General features: G+C 39.5%; 1 protein-coding gene across 1 annotated transcript; it reads left to right on the top strand.

Annotated features, from left to right (window-relative positions):
- Positions 1-5936: 5936 nt before the first annotated feature.
- LOC108372690 (uncharacterized) lies at positions 5937-6942 on the top strand. The gene is made up of 2 exons (XM_017628433.1): positions 5937-6354; positions 6414-6942. Exons 1-2 carry the CDS (start codon positions 5937-5939, stop codon positions 6644-6646), a joined length of 651 nt encoding a protein of 216 aa, XP_017483922.1. The 3' UTR covers positions 6647-6942.
- The last annotated feature ends 13052 nt before the right edge of the window (positions 6943-19994 follow it).

The raw sequence follows: 19994 nt of genomic DNA, 5'->3' as shown, positions 1-19994 counted from the left end.
TGTCAAGAGGAAGATGAAGTGGCATCATCTTCACACTTTCTTTTAGACTGTCCAACCTTCCCGAGGCTAAGACGGAAGCATTTTGGCTCGCACTTCGTAATCAGCTCGACGCGTTAAATTAACCCAACCTAAGCTGTACTTCTTTGAGATATGCAATAGTTGGTCACATTATGCATGACTGATTGTCTTCAAATATTAGTTGCGATCCCGTACGAGTCCGGACTAGTCAGAAATAGTCAGAATCAGCTAGATTTTACTGGAAATCGATCCCGTACTCGGTTCTCTGACTATTGAGAGGACAAAAAAGAGAGTAAATACGGTTCTCTAGAAGTTACCAGTTTTAGTCCGAGAATTTTTTGCTGGTAAATTCTGGTAAATGTGCCAAACGATCAGCTGTAGTGTGTTTGGCAACCAAATTGTAAACAAAAGAAAAGTGCACTCTGCTAATTCATATTGAAAAGTATTTAGTTACTTGTTTAAGTGGATTTTAATGAATTTGAAAGTATTTTTGGTTATTTACATGTGTGAGCTGAGTGTGTTTACATACAAAATAAGCAAAAATTTACAACCAAAATTTGGAGGTTATGTTGAAGTTGACAAAAGTTACTATTTTTTACTAGAAAGCGATCCCGTACTTTTCAATGTTACTCTCTCCCTCTGAGCGAATTTTTATTTTTTGACAGTTTTACTAGTCCGAGTCCGACGAATACGGGATTGCACCTATTATTACTGGCTCATCGTATTTTATGCTTAACTTACGAAGTATCCTTCGAATACATTTGAGCTCACAAATTGCTTCAGTTAATGCTATATACTCAGCTTCTGTTGACGATAAGCTGACTGTTGGTTGCTTTCGTGATGCCCAGCTGACCGTGCTTCCAAACAATCCCGATTTTGATTTTCCATCATTCTTGTCACCTCACCAATCTGAATCCAATCAATGTTTGCGCTGAATCATTCTTTCGATAAACCGATAAAAATGAGTTTCATTTAAACAACTTTGAAAACGAATGAAATATCCAGTGGCAGCACACAAATCAGGTCTTGTCGTAACGGTTGCATAAATTAAACAGCCAATTAATTCTCGGTACGGATGGCTTGTGCAGTGTTTATCGCCTGGTTCCAAATGCAAACTCTTTTCCATTGGATTTGCTTTTGGTCTGCAATCTTGCATATTGAACTTTTGCAAGTTCTTCTCTAAGTACTTTGACTGACTCAAAACGATAGTTAGGTTTTTCATATTTTGTTCTATGCACATGCTCAGAAAGAAAGTCATTTCAAGTTCCTTTATCAATTTTTTCACATCATTTATTGTTTTCATGTCGCTGCAAAACACCAGTATGTCATCAACGTACAGCAAAACATAAATCAGGATCTCATTTTGCTTCTTCACGTAAATGCAGCGATCAGATTCACATTGTTTGAATCCAATTTGAATCATAAACTCGTTGAACCTTTCGTTCCAGGCACGTGATGCCTGCTTCAAACCACAAATTGCTCGATTCAATTTGCACACTTTATTGGCCTGTTAGAAACCATCTGGAAGCTCCATAAAAATTTCTTCCTCCAGCTTCCCATTCAAAAATGCACTTTTAACATCCATCTGATGAATGTGCATGTTCATTTGATTCGCAATTGAAAGTAGAATCTTCAGTGTCACCAACTTTGCAACTGGAGCATATGTCTCACTGGTCAAATCCAAATTTTTGCGTGAAACCACGCGCTAAAAGGCGCGCTTTGTAGTAATCGATTTGGCCGTCAGATTTTCGCTTTAGCTTGAACACCCATTTCTTTGTAAATGCCTTGCGGTTCTTTGGTAGGTCACAAACTGTCCAGGTACAATTTTTCATCAACGATTTGTACTCACTTTGAATGGCATCCTCCCATTTTTTCCAATCATTACTTTTCTTCGCATCATGAATTGAAATCGGATCATCTTCGACAAATTGTTCAGCCGATAGCGCAAAATGAGCCGTTTCTGTCCATTCACCATATCTTTCCGGTGCTCGATTACGTTCGCTTCTTCGCGTAGTGTTCCAGTCAATGTTACCAATACAATCCCTTTTTGCACTGTTGACATTATCTTCGTTGTTACCGATGTCATCCAAATCCAAAACACCGTGGTTCATTGCATTGCGGTTACCGGCACCATCCATATCGGTGTCGTGGATCAACTTGTTGGTATCATCACCTTCAAATGTGTTGTCAACATTTGTCATTAAATTTCCGGTGGTTGAATTCAATTTAGCATCATCTCCTTCTAGTTTGTTGACATAGTTTTTCTTGTTCGATATCGCCTCTCAGACTGGTATATCAACCAGTTTGGTTTGTTTTTAAACAGAAGCTTCATTAAACGTCACATGGCGGTCAAAAATCAGTTTGTTCTTTGTTGTGTCGCAAAATCGATATGTGCCCATTGATGTTCCATAACCCAACATTAAACACTTTGTTGATTTTGGGTCAAATTTTGCACGATTGCTCGGCGGTATATGATTAAAACATTTTGAACCAAATATGCGTTGATGTGACAAATTAGGTGTTTGTTTGACCCAAATTTCAGCAGGTGTCTTTGAAATAAACTGCTTTCCAATGGCTGTCGTTATGGATCGATTTTTCAAATAATTTGGCGTTAAAATCGCTTCATTCCAGAATCTTTCATCCAAATTACTCGCGAATAGCTTGGTTCTTGCCTTTTCTTGAAGCGTTCGATTTAACCGTTCCGAAATTGAATTCATTTCTGGATTGTGTGGTACGTTTAACCAAAGAACGTAGATAACAAGAAGGGACAACTCGTTATAATTGTGGCAAAAGTGCGCAACAGGGGTGTGCCTTCTCTTTTGCCCTAGTGCGTTTTTTGATTGGATCGCTACAATAATAGCAAGTTGTCCCTTCATTTTATCTACGTTCTTTGGTTTAACTTCATTTGAATGCCCTTACTTTTAAGGTACTGTATGAATTCATTTGATACGTACTCACCACCATTGTCAGTGGTGAATTTGGCAATTCTTATGGCGTGAAATGTTTCGGACATCGCTTGAAACTCCTTGCATCTTTCAAACGCTTCACTTTTTCGCTGCATGAAATAAATTATTGATGCCCTGGAAAAATCATCAGTGAACGATATAAAGTATCTGGAACCATCGTACGCTGTTACAGGCATCGGGCCACAAACATCGCTGTGTATCAACTCCAATATGCGATTTGAACGTGCGTTTTGGTTCTTTGTAAACGGTGTTCGTGTTTGTTTTGCAAAATCGCATGATTCACAAAACTTCGATTCCGTGTCGATATTCACCTCATTTATTTAAGTTCTTCTCGCCAGCAAACATATTTCGATCAATGTGTAACACGACTTCATACAGCTTTCCATTTACATGTGCAACAAAAACTGTTTTTCCATTAATCGAACGACACGATATCCCTTCTTCGTCAAACTTCGAATTGGCATCAAATTGCAGTGTAAATCTTTAACATACAAAACGTTTTCCACTGTTTTCGTAGATGAATCACCATCATAAAACGTTTTCACAGAAATTCCACCATGTTGTTTTGCAAAAATAGTTTGATTTTTCTTTGCGACCGAAATTTTCATATCACCAATGCTCATTTGCCATGCGCTGTGTTGCACCAGAGTCAAGCGTGAACTTAATTTGATCTGCGTAGTGGTCTTGTTGTGCTTCAAGTGCTATATATACGGTTGATTGTGAAATACATGAAACCTTTTGTTCATTCACGACTGCACATAATGTCGAACGATATTCATTGGATGCTTTGTTAGCGCTGATTGAACCTTTTTGTTCCTTCTTTTTCGCAAAACATTTGGATTTGATATGCCCGATTTTTCCGCATTGAAAACATTTCAACGGCTTCTTTTTAATCTTGGCATGCATTGCACTGGTTTCACCAGACGAATTTGCTGATTGTTCACGGCCACAACGTTTGTTATGTTCGTCCATCAAACGTGTTTTCACAAATTCCAGTGTGAGTTTTTCTTGGTTCATCGTTTCCAATGCCGTTACCAAATTATCATAACTCTCCAGCAAGGTAATGAATAAATGTGCAATTATATCCAGTTCCTCTAACTTGGCACCCTTTGACTTCAGTTCACGTATCTTTTTGTCAAACTTCACAAAGTGTTCGACCATTTCATCGCCATCTCGATATCTCATCAAGAGCAATTGCTTTTTCACCAGCAAATAACCTGCGATACTTTTTCTTTCGAAAACTGCACATAATGCATCGAACATTTCCTTTGCACTCTTTTTATCTTTGACATATTCCAATTGGCTGTCTTTAATCGTTTGCACCAATATTGACACACAGCTATTTCCTTCTAAGCAAATTTCATTTCTATGTATGTATATTCCGATCAGTTCTTGATTTATTTAACATGTATACTAATAGGCTCGTCTGATCTGAGTTTCAAGATGCGAATAAAACTAAGTTATTAAATTTTTCTAGCCCAACGTTTCGCTAATAATTTTTGGCATCTTCAGGGGCGATTCGTTTATTTGATATCTGTCACAAACCAATGACATAAACAAACAATGACAAAAACATAACCATAAAGCAATAAAAATATATAAATAAAGACAATTAAACATTTTAAATATAGGTACAAACCAACTCACTATTGTTTTGAATATTAAAACAAATTTCGAAATTAATAACATAAAAATATTTAAATATCTGTTACTAACACAACATTACAAACAAAAAGAACATTACTAAAAACGTATACGCTGAAAATCAATACCATCCATACATTATGGTAACATTGTCAATACTAAAGTCTTATTTTAATAAACATGATATATAAGCGGCCGCTATGTTGTCTGTATCTTCTTTTTTGTTTATCGTCTTTCCTCCTTTCTCCATGATCCTCTGGCCCTCTAGTGTATATCTGGTTGCTTCTCTCTTTTCCCGGTCAATAATTTTCGCGTTGGCAAAATCAGCTGAGTGTCCACTTGATATAATGTGTTGTGCTAGTGCTGTGCTGGTCTTTTTTTTCCTTACGTCGGCTTCATGTCCGCCTAGTCGAACACCCACAGACCGTTTTGTTGTGCCAATATATACTCTTCCAGATTCATCATTCTCCTTTCCTTTACAAGTAATTTCAATATAACATTATTTTGTTGGTAGACATCTACACTACTCTTTGTTTTTGTATATATTGTTGACAGAGTGCAGTTTGACTTATAAGCAAATGTTGCGTTTGGTGATTTTGTTATGCAGCGTTCATGCTGACATTTAAAAGCACATTTAGCAATTTCGAACATTGGTTTTTCGAAGAGTGTTCACGGTGCCGCATTTAGTAAATGTACATTTACGCGAGTTCGAAAACCGGTATACATACATACATACCGTCGTTTAAAGTACAAAACCGCGTACCGCCATTTTGCAAATCCGCGTAACTGACATTGGCTGCCAAAAATTGGATTTGCTCACACAATCTCTTGACTCAATCCTTATTCATTCGTCCTGAATATACTATCCAGAAATGCGATTGCTTTTTAAAAGAGAGAACCAATTTGAAATATGAGTGTTTTTACGCTCTAGAAAATAATTTCTGTAACTTCACATACGCGATTTTGCGTTTTGTTGACACGCGGTTTTGCACTTTAAACGACGATATGTATGTTTTGGCATAATAAAACTATACTATTTGCAGAGAAAATAAATTAAAATGCGTCAGTTGAAATTTATATTATTTGTGTCTATGACCCTCAATTATGCCAAAATTGAAGAGACAAATGCATCCATCAGTGAAATAAGAAAAAGGCGCTAGTATTATGGAAATTCTGTTCTTGTATAAAAACGTGCAAGTTGTCAATTGGGAGTACATCCACTTGGAACTTTCTGCTAACGAAAGAACCTGTGGGAGGCAAGAGGTATCAAAACAATAAAGTATATGCTTTATGTATATTTACGTATATATGTACTTAATTTTCAAGAATCGAGCTAGCACGTTTTGCGAAGTCGAGTGTCAATGCTGCGGAGATGATTTCTTCAAGCAAAACTTTAGATTGAAAAGACGGGATTTCCAGAAATTGTGTAGCTTTCTGGATCATATTAAAAAGAAAGTAACCAACTTCCAGAATTCTATATGCTTGGAGAAACGGGTGGCTATTGCACTTTATGCACTTGGGTCATCAGCGGAGAATCGCAGTATTGCGAACTTATTTGGAGTGGGAAAATCGACAGTATGCACAATTCTTTTGGAATTTTGTAAGGAAGTATGGAAAGTATTGCACCCAGTGTATTTCAACTACTTTCCGCTAAGTAGAGAGACCATTGAAGAGTGTGTTGATGGTTTTAAAAACATTGGATTCCCTCAATGTGTGGGAGCGCTTGGTAAGCTTTTCTTAAAATTGTAAAACTGTGTATAAACAGCTACATATAATATTTTTAAGGTGGATTCCACATAGAAATTCGACATAGAATGGAAGAAGCAGTAGATTATATCAATTATAAAGGATGGTATTCGACAGTTTTACTAGCTCTTGTTGACGCAAGGTATTCTACACGAACTTTTACTTGCATGTTTATACGAATAAGACGTCGCAGTGCATATATTTTTTCGTTTCTTTTTAAGATACTCCCGGACGATGCAATGATTCCCAAATCTTTGAAAAGTCCAGCTTAAAGAGAGAGCTAGATAAATGTTCGCTTCTGAACTCAATGAGCACAAAATTAGGAAACTTTGATATACCAGTTGTCATTTTTGGAGACTCCGCTTTTCGTTTTTCCAAATATCTAATGAAACCTTTTCCATTCAGTTTGGATAAAACACCAGCGCAAAAAACTTTCAATTATCAACTTTCAAAATCACGTAGAGTCGTTGAAAATGCTTTTGGACAATTGAAAGCAAGGTAATTAAGCAACAATAAAAACACTTAAAAGAATAACCTACATGCATGTGTATGTCGTCGTCGAATTGGAAAAGGCATTGATAACAGAATTGACAATGCGAATTCCATTATAAAAACTTGTTGTGCTTTGCACAACTTTCTGATAGCAGAAAATGACCAAGGTTCACTTTCTTGGCTAACTGAGCAGAACGCTAACGACAGCAGTAGAAGGCAACCACAATCCGCGGATTTGCACCAAAGCCTAACAGAAGCTGGATCGATAAGATATGCTTTCACTTCATACTTCAGTACGTTATTGTCACATTTATTTCAGTTTCGTTTTTTCATCTTAATATAAAGCCAAAGAGCCTTCATTAGGTTTATAAAATAAAAAATTTCAATCAAAAAAGGAAATATACATACATATGTATATTACATTGAAAATAAAAACGTTCATATCACAAAATCTAAGATACTACTTTCTTAACATAAAAAAAAATCACAACAAGTTTAATTCCATTTTCTTAAAGAGTAATATCTATAAAAAAAAAGTGCACTTCATTAGATCTTACATACTATTTACTTATAATCTATTAAACCTGTAAAAAAAAATTATTACATTCACAAGACGTTACATACTATTCCTTAAAATCTATTTAAAAAATCTTAAACACCATCCGTCAGTCTTTTCGCGTCTTTCTGCAGCTCCTGCATTGCCATCAGTGTGTTCTGTATTGTGTTTTTCTCTATGGATGCAGACGTCAAGATAAGGAATTTTAGAGTTTACTTTCATTTCAATCGTGAATTGTAATTTATTGTGATATTTGTTAAGAGTATCTAGAATGATGTTCCCGTCGTTACGTTTAATTATGGCAAAAATGTCGTCTACGTATTTGCAAATAAATTTGATGTCTATGTTAAATTGTTGCTTTAGCTCCGAGATGACATTGTCAAGTAGGTCATCCATGACAATGTCTGTGATTGTAGGGGAAATCGGATGACCCAAAGGTCTGTGTCAAGAATGATAGAATACAAGATTGCGCCAATGAGAGAGGATTTTTGAGCGTAATTTTTGCGTAACGTCATCTTAGTGCAATTGCGAGAAAGAAATGCCAAAACGCATATAAAACTATGTAAACAATGCAGAAAAATGTGTTAATTTTAATATTACATGACCCAATAAATATACAAAGATTGATTTATTAGGAACACGTGGCAATAATTTTGGACATGTAGCCCTTTAGGTAAGTACGATTTTTAGCACATAAAAAAATGGATGTATTAACAGTGTTTGCAATTTCATGTAGACCAAAAGGAAGGTGTGGAGCAAAGTGAATTTTCGGACTCGCCATTGTAAAAAGCCATGCAGAGTGCATATTTATATTTGTGGATGGTAGCCAACCACCCTAAACTCCACAGCTGTTGACTCCCCAGCTTTTATTTGATGACCTTGTACCTCTTCCGAGAGGATGCATGAGTGTGGCTCCTTTGGAAACAAATATTCTATGTAAGTTAAGTGCTGTATTGCTTTTAAAAACTTACAATTTTGCTTCCAACTCTTCTACTTCCTGCAAACTGCTGTCATAATAAAATACTTTGCGAGGTGTTGAAGTCGTGGGAATATCGGAGAGTATTGCTTCCGTAGGGCTATTTTCCTTATTATTCGCACTTTCATCAGATATATTTGCATCAACAGTATCACTCGCAACGGCTATAAAAACTTAGCTACAGTATAATGCAAAACTTTATATAAATGCAAATTGTTACCTGCAGTGGCAACGGCAGTCTCACTCTGCTCAAGTAACATGCTGACAATTCTTTTGTTTTCCCTGTGCTGAGCTCTTTCCGCACGCTGGGAATCCCCCAGAATTTCTTCGTAAGGGACACTCAAACAGACGCAGTATTGGAAGTGCGGTACAAGGCAGTACTATGCAGTATACTATGTACCGCCTTGTACCCCACTTCCAATACCGCGTCTGTTTGAGTGTCCCCTTAAATGGTAGGCACCGCACCACGTTTTAAACGACGAAGTTTTGCAAAACCTAAGGTATTTACAAAAACAATATTAAATGCAATTAATATGAAAATACACAATATGTTACCCATTTCGAACTGTGTATTATTTTCAATATCTTCACTAGTAAAGTGCTTCATGCACACATAGCTCGATTTGGTGTTTAATGCATCTCCTCGCCGGCTGAACTGGTTCCACTTTTTCGCAAGATTTGCGTCCGTAGGAAACGAAAAAAAACTTATATCGCACGCTTTCCTTTTGTTTTCACTATTACACTTTGCCACGGCACACTTCATTTTGCTTTGTAAAGTCTCAATAATTGTTTAAAACCACGCAGAAATATTAAAATTGTTATTTGGTTTTTTCGTGCAATCAACAATTGCACCAAGATGAGGTCACGCACACAGCTGATTGTGTCAAAATCACAAAGAGCGGATTAGCGGTACCGCGATTGGCGCAATCTCTATTTCTCTCTCTATCGTGGGTCTGTGTGTATAATTTATTGTTAAACATAATATAGTTATTGTCTTTAAGGCAGAAATCTAATATCTCCTGGAATTTCTTCTTTGGAATATTGGTCTGGGCTTTGATTTGGTCCCATTTGTTTATAATGATTTTTGCAACTAACATTGTTGGTATATTGGTGAACAAAGAAACGACATCAAATGATACTAGAACATCTTCATCACACACATTTATTTCGGCTAACCTATCTTTTAGAGATTAGAGTCTGTAGAATCTCTCCAATAAATTTTGACAATTTGTAGCAGGGTACCATAACTGAAGAAGCAATAGGACGTAGAGGAACTTCGGGCTTATGTATTTTCGGCAATCCATAATTTCTAGGTGCTGCGCCTGCTGAGCAAGTGAGCTGTTCTTTTACTTTGAAGTTTATGTACTGGTTTTTGTATAGATCGTCTACTATTCTGTTGTTTTTCTTTTGTAGAGCATTTGTAGGGTCAGTTCTTGTTGTTCTGTAAGTGTTTTTGTCTTCAACAAGTTGGTGCTTTTTTTCCATGTACTCATTTTTATACATTGCTATTGTTTTGTTTCCTTTGTCCGCATCCGTTATAATGATAGTGTTCTTGTGTAGTCTGACAAACGCTTTTGCCTTGTAAAATGCTGCTAGTATGAATTTCTCTGCTGCATTTTGCTTTATGTTGCGCCTGAATAGTTGAATTCTATTGCTTACTCTGTTTCTCGCTATTTCCTTTTCTTTTTCGTTCTCCAATGATAGTAGGAGCTGTTCCATTTCCGCTATTATGTGTATTGGTGAGAAGTTTGATTAAGTTGTTGGTAGAGTGAATTTCTTTCCAAGTGATAGTATCCACTCTACTTATTCGGGAAATTAAATCGCGGTTTTGTTTAAGAACCAGTTATCGTTTGTTGCGATTCTCAATTTTCTCATGGCGGCTTTGCTGACCACGGCTGTTAGCGCAGTTGAATAAAAAATACGAATTTTTAATAGCACTACTTCTACTTAACTTTATTTAGCGTTTATTGTTCTTCAGTGTAGTTTTTTACTATGTTAATTAGCAATTAACAAAACTAGCGGTTTTACAATTTTAGCAACTTACTAAGCGATTTTTAGCGCTTCAAAGTATTTCGTGTATTTAGTGCGCCTCTTTGACAACAAGAGGTGGCCTGTTCTTTTAAGAACCGCTTTTTATACTTTTGTATGTACACTACAAGTACAAGAATATAACGGATGTGAACAACAAAAGAATATGATAGCAAAAATGCCATTTTAAATAAGTGTAAACAAGAACTCAAAGAAAAAAATGATAATATCGTAATGTGTAAAGATGACCAGGTTGCTTCGACTGACGGCGGTAACAACGGCGTTCCTGCGCCGTTCATATATTCAATATATGCTGCATTCAGTGCTCCGCAGACACTTTCCTTCTTCCGCTCCTCGCGCCGAATAGAAAAATTGGCAAGGAATAAACAAATTTTCGTACAACACTATACAAATCCTCTAGTCATACAATAGGATCTTTTTAATTTTGAGTGCTAAATCAATTTTGCTTAAGGCTGGTTTTCATTAGGTCAAAATCACTGACATCAAAAACTGCCTTCATCTGACAGCTGTTCATTTGGTGTCAAATGCGTTTACATTACATTTTAAAAACTGACCAAATGTCGATACCGCAGTGCATGTCAAAGACTGTCGTCAAATTTCGGTGTCAGATGATTCACATTCCGTTTTCATTACTAATGTCAAATGTGATGTCAAATTTTTACAAAATTATTTAGCGCAAGTAAAAAATTAAGGAGATATAGGAGGTTAAGTTACATTTTTCGATATTTTGAAATATCAATATCTTATAAACCACATAACCGATTAAAGAACCAATGATGTCAAAATAAAGATGATTAGTTTATATTTCAGTCGATGTACATAGTTTTTCTGATTTTTTTTTATTTTTAAGTCAAAAATACTAAAACAAAAAAAGTTTCATTAAATTACCTTTTTTGAAGAAAATCGCATAATTAATGCTACAGAAATTTATATTATTTAGAAAGCACAAGTTATTACCTTATATAGAAAGGTTTGTTATAGGGAAAAATTTAGCTAAAGTAGTGGTAAAAATCGAAATTGTATGTATTCTTTTTAAACAGCGTTTACCAAAAATTATATATAGCAGAAGTTATTACCTTATATAGAAAGGTTTGTTATAGGGAAAAATTTAGCTAAAGTAGTGGTAAAAATCGAAATTGTATGTATTCTTTTTAAACAGCGTTTACCAAAAATTATATATAGCAGAAGTTATTACCTTATATAGAAAGGTTTGTTATAGGGAAAAATTTAGCTAAAGTAGTGGTAAAAATCGAAATTGTATGTATTCTTTTTAAACAGCGTTTACCAAAAATTATATATAGCAGAAGTTATTACCTTATATAGAAAGGTTTGTTATAGGGAAAAATTTAGCTAAAGTAGTGGTAAAAATCGAAATTGTATATATTTTTTTAAACAGCGTTTACCAAAAATTCGTTTCAAAAATGGTTATAGTAAATACGTCGTAAAAAAACTATTAAAATTATCTTTGAATTGGCATCAATACTTTTCTAATTTCAGTAAATTACCTTTTTTGAAGAAAATCGCATAATTAATGCTACAGAAATTTATATTATTTAGAAAGCAGAAGTTATTACCTTATATAGAAAGGTTTGTTATAGGGAAAAATTTAGCTAAAGTAGTGGTAAAAATCGAAATTGTATATATTTTTTTAAACAGCGTTTACCAAAAATTCGTTTCAAAAATGGTTATAGTAAATACGTCGTAAAAAAACTATTAAAATTATCTTTGAATTGGCATCAATACTTTTCTAATCGGTCAAGTAGTTTCCGAGATATTAAACATATAAAAAATAGGAAAGTTGAAGTTTAACCTGTTATATTTTCTTTGTTTTTTTTCTTGTCCCAAATAAATTGAGTATGGTTGAAATCTGCGTGATCTGCATTTTTGGTTTTTTTGTAGCTTAACGGTCCGTATTGTAGCTAGAATCAGCTGTTCGCATGGCAAACGAAATCAAAATTGCCAACATGTTTGCAAATACATTTTGGCTGTCAGCGGCGAGGGCCGTTTTCATTTGGAAGTCATTTTATATGACCGTGCGTGGAGATATATGACAACAAACGCAAATGACAACAGATGACAACCCATTTTCATTATTTTGACAACATTTGACGTCAAATATGACCTAATGAAAACCAGGCTTTAATGTAAAGACTCGGTATCGGGCATGAACCAATTAGAACAGATCTGACCGGTTGAGAAGCAGCCATTTGTAATAGCAATTGAGAAAAAAGTGTGTGACGTTCGTAATTTTAAGTTTGCTATTTCTGTTTTGCTCTTTCTTTATGTGTATTTTGTCGGTGGTTTATTCAAGTGATTTTTTTGTGCAAATGTAATTAAAATGAAGTGTGTGGTGATTGGATGCAAAAACACGTACAAAAATAATAAATTGGTTAGCACAAACAAGTGCACAACATTGCTTGCATTTTTTCTTTATGCTTCGTCTTCATATTCTTTGTTTACTTTTCACAGAAAATAACATGGCGCCGAAATTACAAGCGTCAGCCAGAAAATTACTTTTTTCTTTTGCTTCATCTTGTCAGATCTTGTGTAGTTGGATCATGGGTATCGGGTAAGAAAAGGAGTATTGGGTACCGAAATCTTTTTAATGTATTGGGTACCAAGTATTTGGTACCGATAATCCTGCATATAACTAATGTCTGGCAATCTAGACGTGCAAAACTATCGATAGTCAGACTATCGATAATATTCGATACTATTTTCCAAACTATCGATATATCGTCGATAGTATCGTATTTATATGATTTTCGCTCAATTTCGGTATAAAGATTTCCTAAAAAATATATTCGGAAAGACGTTTCGATACCCTTGTAAAATACTGGACATGTTTTTTTAATTGTTTAACCGTTAAGTTAGAAGTAAAGTTGTTGAAAATTTGAATTGAATTGAAATTGAAAAATATGGGCGTTCTGAAATTTTATATTTGTGATTTTAGATATCATTAGTCATATATAAGGAACTCAGCAAGTAAATTAATTTAAGGACAAGAAACCTTTTTTTAATCTGTATAGTAATAATTTTTATTAACCTTTTATTAAATAGTAAATAGAGGTGAGTAGATAACATTAAAAGTGTAGTAGAAGCAGTGGTAGTGGCAGTGACAGTTTTTAAAATAAGCTGTTACTGATAATATTGGCAGTCACTGTCGCAGCAAACATAATACGGCGTTGTCAGCGACTGCTTTTTTTGACATTCCCTTTTGTTTGTATACATTTTTGTTGTTGCCCTTTAGGCTTCAGTGACATCAACAGAAGTTCGCTGCGTTTCATTTATGTCAAATTCAACATGCGAAGTTTTCTGCGAAGAAGGCAGTTGCAGTGAATTTAGAATTTGGGCTAAACTGAGCAGTACTGCTAGTTGCCACCGCTATATTGTGAGTCGCTTCATTGGACACCACACTTTCTAAAAAACAGCTGATGGGGGAAACTTCGTGAGAGTGCACCACACATTGAACAAAATTACTTTTTTTGGGGGGCCGTTCCCACGACAGTCGAGTCTGCGTAACCGGAACGACCCAAATTGGCAGAGATTTCCATTACGGAACCAATTGGTATTCCGTGCAAAGTATAGTGAATTTTTTTGTGAAACTCGGTGGGGATACTAATGGAGGTCTCCTTTAACTAAATTTACCACTTTCACAATGTTGCTAATAGTACTTAAGTTATTTGATGTTAAAATATCCCGCCTGCTATCACCACATTTTATTATAACTCCACACCTATCACTTTTATTTACACAAATATATTATCCTTAAAAGGTTCGCATGCGTTTGTAATACCTTAATATACAATTACAAATTAATTAGTTAAGTAAAACGCGTTTATAAATGTCTTCACAAGCGTTTGCACATTTCACAAATAAGCAGAAATAACAATGACTGACAGTAACACAAAATGTATGCTACCATACGTTAAAAAAAATACACCACAAATAAGTGCGTATAATTAGGGGTATAAGTCTACAATACGTACATTGCTCTTATTAAAAATAATAATAGATATTAGGATCGATAGGGGTCTTACTCCTGTATAATTTTTTTCGGGGGGAAATAATATTTACTGGTGTTATTATAGTTCAAAGTACACAAAGTTAGAAAACGTACATCGATAATTTGATAAATAATGAAAATTTGTAATAAAAAATCGGTCGATTTTTTATTAAAAATTTTCGCCTGCGGCGCTTTTTTCATAAAAATCAATACTTCGAAAAATAATAAAAATTGTTAATAAAAAATCGGCCGGTTTTATTAAAAATTTTCGCCTGTGCCGCTTTTCCCATAAAAATCAATACTTCGATAAATAACTAAGTTAACATTTTTATTACAAAATCTCTTGAGATCACAACAATCCTATGGAGCTGCCGGAGTCTGTGTAAGCAAGAGGACTCTTTGTTTTTGTATATATTGTTGACAGAGTGCAGTTTGACTTATAAGCAAATGTTGCGTTTGGTGATTGTGTTATGCAGCGTTCCTGCTGACATTTGGCAATTTCGAACATTGGTTTTTCGAAGAGTGTTCACGGTGCCGCATTTAGTAAATGTACATTTACGCGAGTTCGAAAACCGGTATACATACATACATATCGTCGTTTAAAGTTGTAACGTAGCTTTGCCTACGCCACAATAACATATTCAACATCATACGTCTTACAACTGCACATAGGTACCAATATATGAACATACATACATACAAACTGGTAGGCGTACACACAAACTAACATACCAATGTACATACGTACAGGTGTACATACGCATACGCGAAGCTGGCATGATAAGCACATGCAGATTTCACAAACAGCAACCTGGATACTCATGCGCACCAACAGATGGAAGAAATTCACTGCGCAAAAGCCATAACACAAAATAAGCCCATTCACTTCTCAAACGGTTCATACAAAACCAGAGCTAAAGCTGCCAGCATGAACTCAACCAGCATCAGTTGTCCGTAGGTAAGCACGGAGCGCAGCCTGGGCTTCGCGCCTATTTGGGGCGCTCTTGGCTTTCCTCGGAGGAGGAAGACTGATTGGTTGAGGGGGGGCTGCAAGGGGGGGAATACCCCTCAGGCAACACCCCAAAACCATTATGGGCTAGACCCATTTTTGGTTACGGTCTCAAGCAGACAGGGGGCCAGATCCGTTTGGGCTTGCCCAATTCCGAACACCCCTGTCTGCTTGCGATACCGCGTGGCTAGCAGGCGCTGAAGGGGGAGGGAACCCTGCAGTGCCTAGCGGCCGCGAATACAAACGGGGGGACTGGGCAACCTTTCGATGCCCTGGGGACCGTACTAAGCATCAGTTGTCCGTAGGTATCAACAAATCTGGACCGCCAGCACCGCTACCGCCCTGAGGCCGACATTTCACCGAAGACCGCCCGCTATTCACTGCCATCCAGGGCCGCCGCTATAACCATCGTCAACGTTAGGGCCCGTACCGCCGCTCTAATCACCGGGGGCCGCTACTATTACTGCCGCCCCAAGGCTGACATTTCACCGAGGACCGCCCACTACTCACTGCCATCCAGGGCCGCCGCTATAATCATCGTCAACGTTAGGGCCCGTACCGCCGCTGTAATCACCGGGGGCCGCTACTATTACTGCCGCCCCAAGGCTGACAATTCTATCGAGGACCGCCCGCTATTCACTGCCATCCAGGGCCGCCNCCTGTATAATTTTTTTCGGGGGGAAATAATATTTACTGGTGTTATTATAGTTCAAAGTACACAAAGTTAGAAAACGTACATCGATAATTTGATAAATAATGAAAATTTGTAATAAAAAATCGGTCGATTTTTTATTAAAAATTTTCGCCTGCGGCGCTTTTTTCATAAAAATCNTCTAGGGTCCGTACCGCTGCTCTCATCACCGGGGCCGCTATTACCACTGCCACCCCAAGGCCGAAGCTACAACCGTGGGCCGCCCTACATCNAACTGGTAGGCGTACACACAAACTAACATACCAATGTACATACGTACAGGTGTACATACGCATACGCGAAGCTGGCATGATAAGCACATGCAGATTTCACAAACAGCAACCTGGATACTCATGCGCACCAACAGATGGAAGAAATTCACTGCGCAAAAGCCATAACACAAAATAAGCCCATTCACTTCTCAAACGGTTCATACAAAACCAGAGCTAAAGCTGCCAGCATGAACTCAACCAGCATCAGTTGTCCGTAGGTAAGCACGGAGCGCAGCCTGGGCTTCGCGCCTATTTGGGGCGCTCTTGGCTTTCCTCGGAGGAGGAAGACTGATTGGTTGAGGGGGGGCTGCAAGGGGGGGAATACCCCTCAGGCAACACCCCAAAACCATTATGGGCTAGACCCATTTTTGGTTACGGTCTCAAGCAGACAGGGGGCCAGATCCGTTTGGGCTTGCCCAATTCCGAACACCCCTGTCTGCTTGCGATACCGCGTGGCTAGCAGGCGCTGAAGGGGGAGGGAACCCTGCAGTGCCTAGCGGCCGCGAATACAAACGGGGGGACTGGGCAACCTTTCGATGCCCTGGGGACCGTACTAAGCATCAGTTGTCCGTAGGTATCAACAAATCTGGACCGCCAGCACCGCTACCGCCCTGAGGCCGACATTTCACCGAAGACCGCCCGCTATTCACTGCCATCCAGGGCCGCCGCTATAACCATCGTCAACGTTAGGGCCCGTACCGCCGCTCTAATCACCGGGGGCCGCTACTATTACTGCCGCCCCAAGGCTGACATTTCACCGAGGACCGCCCACTACTCACTGCCATCCAGGGCCGCCGCTATAATCATCGTCAACGTTAGGGCCCGTACCGCCGCTGTAATCACCGGGGGCCGCTACTATTACTGCCGCCCCAAGGCTGACAATTCTATCGAGGACCGCCCGCTATTCACTGCCATCCAGGGCCGCCACCATAATCATCATCACCTCTAGGGTCCGTACCGCTGCTCTCATCACCGGGGCCGCTATTACCACTGCCACCCCAAGGCCGAAGCTACAACCGTGGGCCGCCCTACATCATCACCGAGGACCGCGAACGCTAACTATCGCCAACCAGGGCCGCTGTCACCATTGCCACCATCAGGGCCCGCTGCTAATGTCTGCATTACTGGGGCCGCCGCCNTCGCCTGCGGCGCTTTTTTCATAAAAATCAATACTTCGAAAAATAATAAAAATTGTTAATAAAAAATCGGCCGGTTTTATTAAAAATTTTCGCCTGTGCCGCTTTTCCCATAAAAATCAATACTTCGATAAATAACTAAGTTAACATTTTTATTACAAAATCTCTTGAGATCACAACAATCCTATGGAGCTGCCGGAGTCTGTGTAAGCAAGAGGACTCTTTGTTTTTGTATATATTGTTGACAGAGTGCAGTTTGACTTATAAGCAAATGTTGCGTTTGGTGATTGTGTTATGCAGCGTTCCTGCTGACATTTGGCAATTTCGAACATTGGTTTTTCGAAGAGTGTTCACGGTGCCGCATTTAGTAAATGTACATTTACGCGAGTTCGAAAACCGGTATACATACATACATATCGTCGTTTAAAGTTGTAACGTAGCTTTGCCTACGCCACAATAACATATTCAACATCATACGTCTTACAACTGCACATAGGTACCAATATATGAACATACATACATACAAACTGGTAGGCGTACACACAAACTAACATACCAATGTACATACGTACAGGTGTACATACGCATACGCGAAGCTGGCATGATAAGCACATGCAGATTTCACAAACAGCAACCTGGATACTCATGCGCACCAACAGATGGAAGAAATTCACTGCGCAAAAGCCATAACACAAAATAAGCCCATTCACTTCTCAAACGGTTCATACAAAACCAGAGCTAAAGCTGCCAGCATGAACTCAACCAGCATCAGTTGTCCGTAGGTAAGCACGGAGCGCAGCCTGGGCTTCGCGCCTATTTGGGGCGCTCTTGGCTTTCCTCGGAGGAGGAAGACTGATTGGTTGAGGGGGGGCTGCAAGGGGGGGAATACCCCTCAGGCAACACCCCAAAACCATTATGGGCTAGACCCATTTTTGGTTACGGTCTCAAGCAGACAGGGGGCCAGATCCGTTTGGGCTTGCCCAATTCCGAACACCCCTGTCTGCTTGCGATACCGCGTGGCTAGCAGGCGCTGAAGGGGGAGGGAACCCTGCAGTGCCTAGCGGCCGCGAATACAAACGGGGGGACTGGGCAACCTTTCGATGCCCTGGGGACCGTACTAAGCATCAGTTGTCCGTAGGTATCAACAAATCTGGACCGCCAGCACCGCTACCGCCCTGAGGCCGACATTTCACCGAAGACCGCCCGCTATTCACTGCCATCCAGGGCCGCCGCTATAACCATCGTCAACGTTAGGGCCCGTACCGCCGCTCTAATCACCGGGGGCCGCTACTATTACTGCCGCCCCAAGGCTGACATTTCACCGAGGACCGCCCACTACTCACTGCCATCCAGGGCCGCCGCTATAATCATCGTCAACGTTAGGGCCCGTACCGCCGCTGTAATCACCGGGGGCCGCTACTATTACTGCCGCCCCAAGGCTGACAATTCTATCGAGGACCGCCCGCTATTCACTGCCATCCAGGGCCGCCACCATAATCATCATCACCTCTAGGGTCCGTACCGCTGCTCTCATCACCGGGGCCGCTATTACCACTGCCACCCCAAGGCCGAAGCTACAACCGTGGGCCGCCCTACATCATCACCGAGGACCGCGAACGCTAACTATCGCCAACCAGGGCCGCTGTCACCATTGCCACCATCAGGGCCCGCTGCTAATGTCTGCATTATCGTCGCCCCAGGCCGCCCACTACTGCCCGTCACGAGTACGGTAATCGCCACTACCATCAGCGCCCAGTACTCCTGTCACCGTCGTAATTAAAAGGGGCCGCATTTACCCTTCGCCACCATCGGGGCCGCATACAACATCACTGCGGGAGATCGCTGCCGCCCTCATCATTATATGGGCCACTGCCAACGTCACCGCTGAGGCCGCCACCACCACTGCAAGGGAACTGCAGGCTGCCGTCGCCGTCACAACCACCGCGACTGCTCTCATTGCCACGCTCTTCGCTACGACTGACACGTACCACTGCTAATCTCGCTGACACTAGTAACACTCCCGTCACCGTACAATTACCCGCCGGATAATCTCCGACACCGACTGCCGACTCTCGCTCTTTACCTTCCGCTCTCCCCTGCACGACAAGTTGCCAGCCTTCTAGATAGCCGCGTGTGTGTGTGGGTGTGTTCGACTTAATACACAAATCATTGTGTTTTATTTGGTGGGGGTTAGTGGGACCTTCGCTGGACTCTGGAGCGGCTGAGCATACCTCAGCCTTCGACAAAACCCACATCATAAATGGCGCCCGAGCAGAAACCCAGCTCTGCAGGCGCATGTGCAAAAACCTCAACAAGCACCAACACTGCGGAAGCGGGTTCATCGAACACACCACGACAAGTAAATGACACACGGATGAGCGAAAATGATACCACCACACTAAACACTGACTCTCTTGGCTGGATATATCTATT

This window comes from Rhagoletis zephyria, unplaced genomic scaffold (genome assembly GCF_001687245.7).
Source record: "Rhagoletis zephyria isolate East Lansing unplaced genomic scaffold, Rhagoletis_zephyria_1.1 Rzeph_scaffold_05977, whole genome shotgun sequence".
Lineage (NCBI taxonomy): Eukaryota > Metazoa > Arthropoda > Insecta > Diptera > Tephritidae > Rhagoletis > Rhagoletis zephyria.
This window is presented reverse-complemented; position numbering and strand designations above follow the sequence as displayed.

Coding starts and splice junctions, on each gene's coding strand:
- LOC108372690 (XM_017628433.1), top strand. CDS start 5,937: ATGTACTTAATTTTCAAGAATCGAGCTAGCACGTTTTGCGAAGTCGAG. Junction 6,355..6,413: donor TCAATGTGTGGGAGCGCTTG/GTAAGCTTTTCT, acceptor AATATTTTTAAG/GTGGATTCCACATAGAAATT.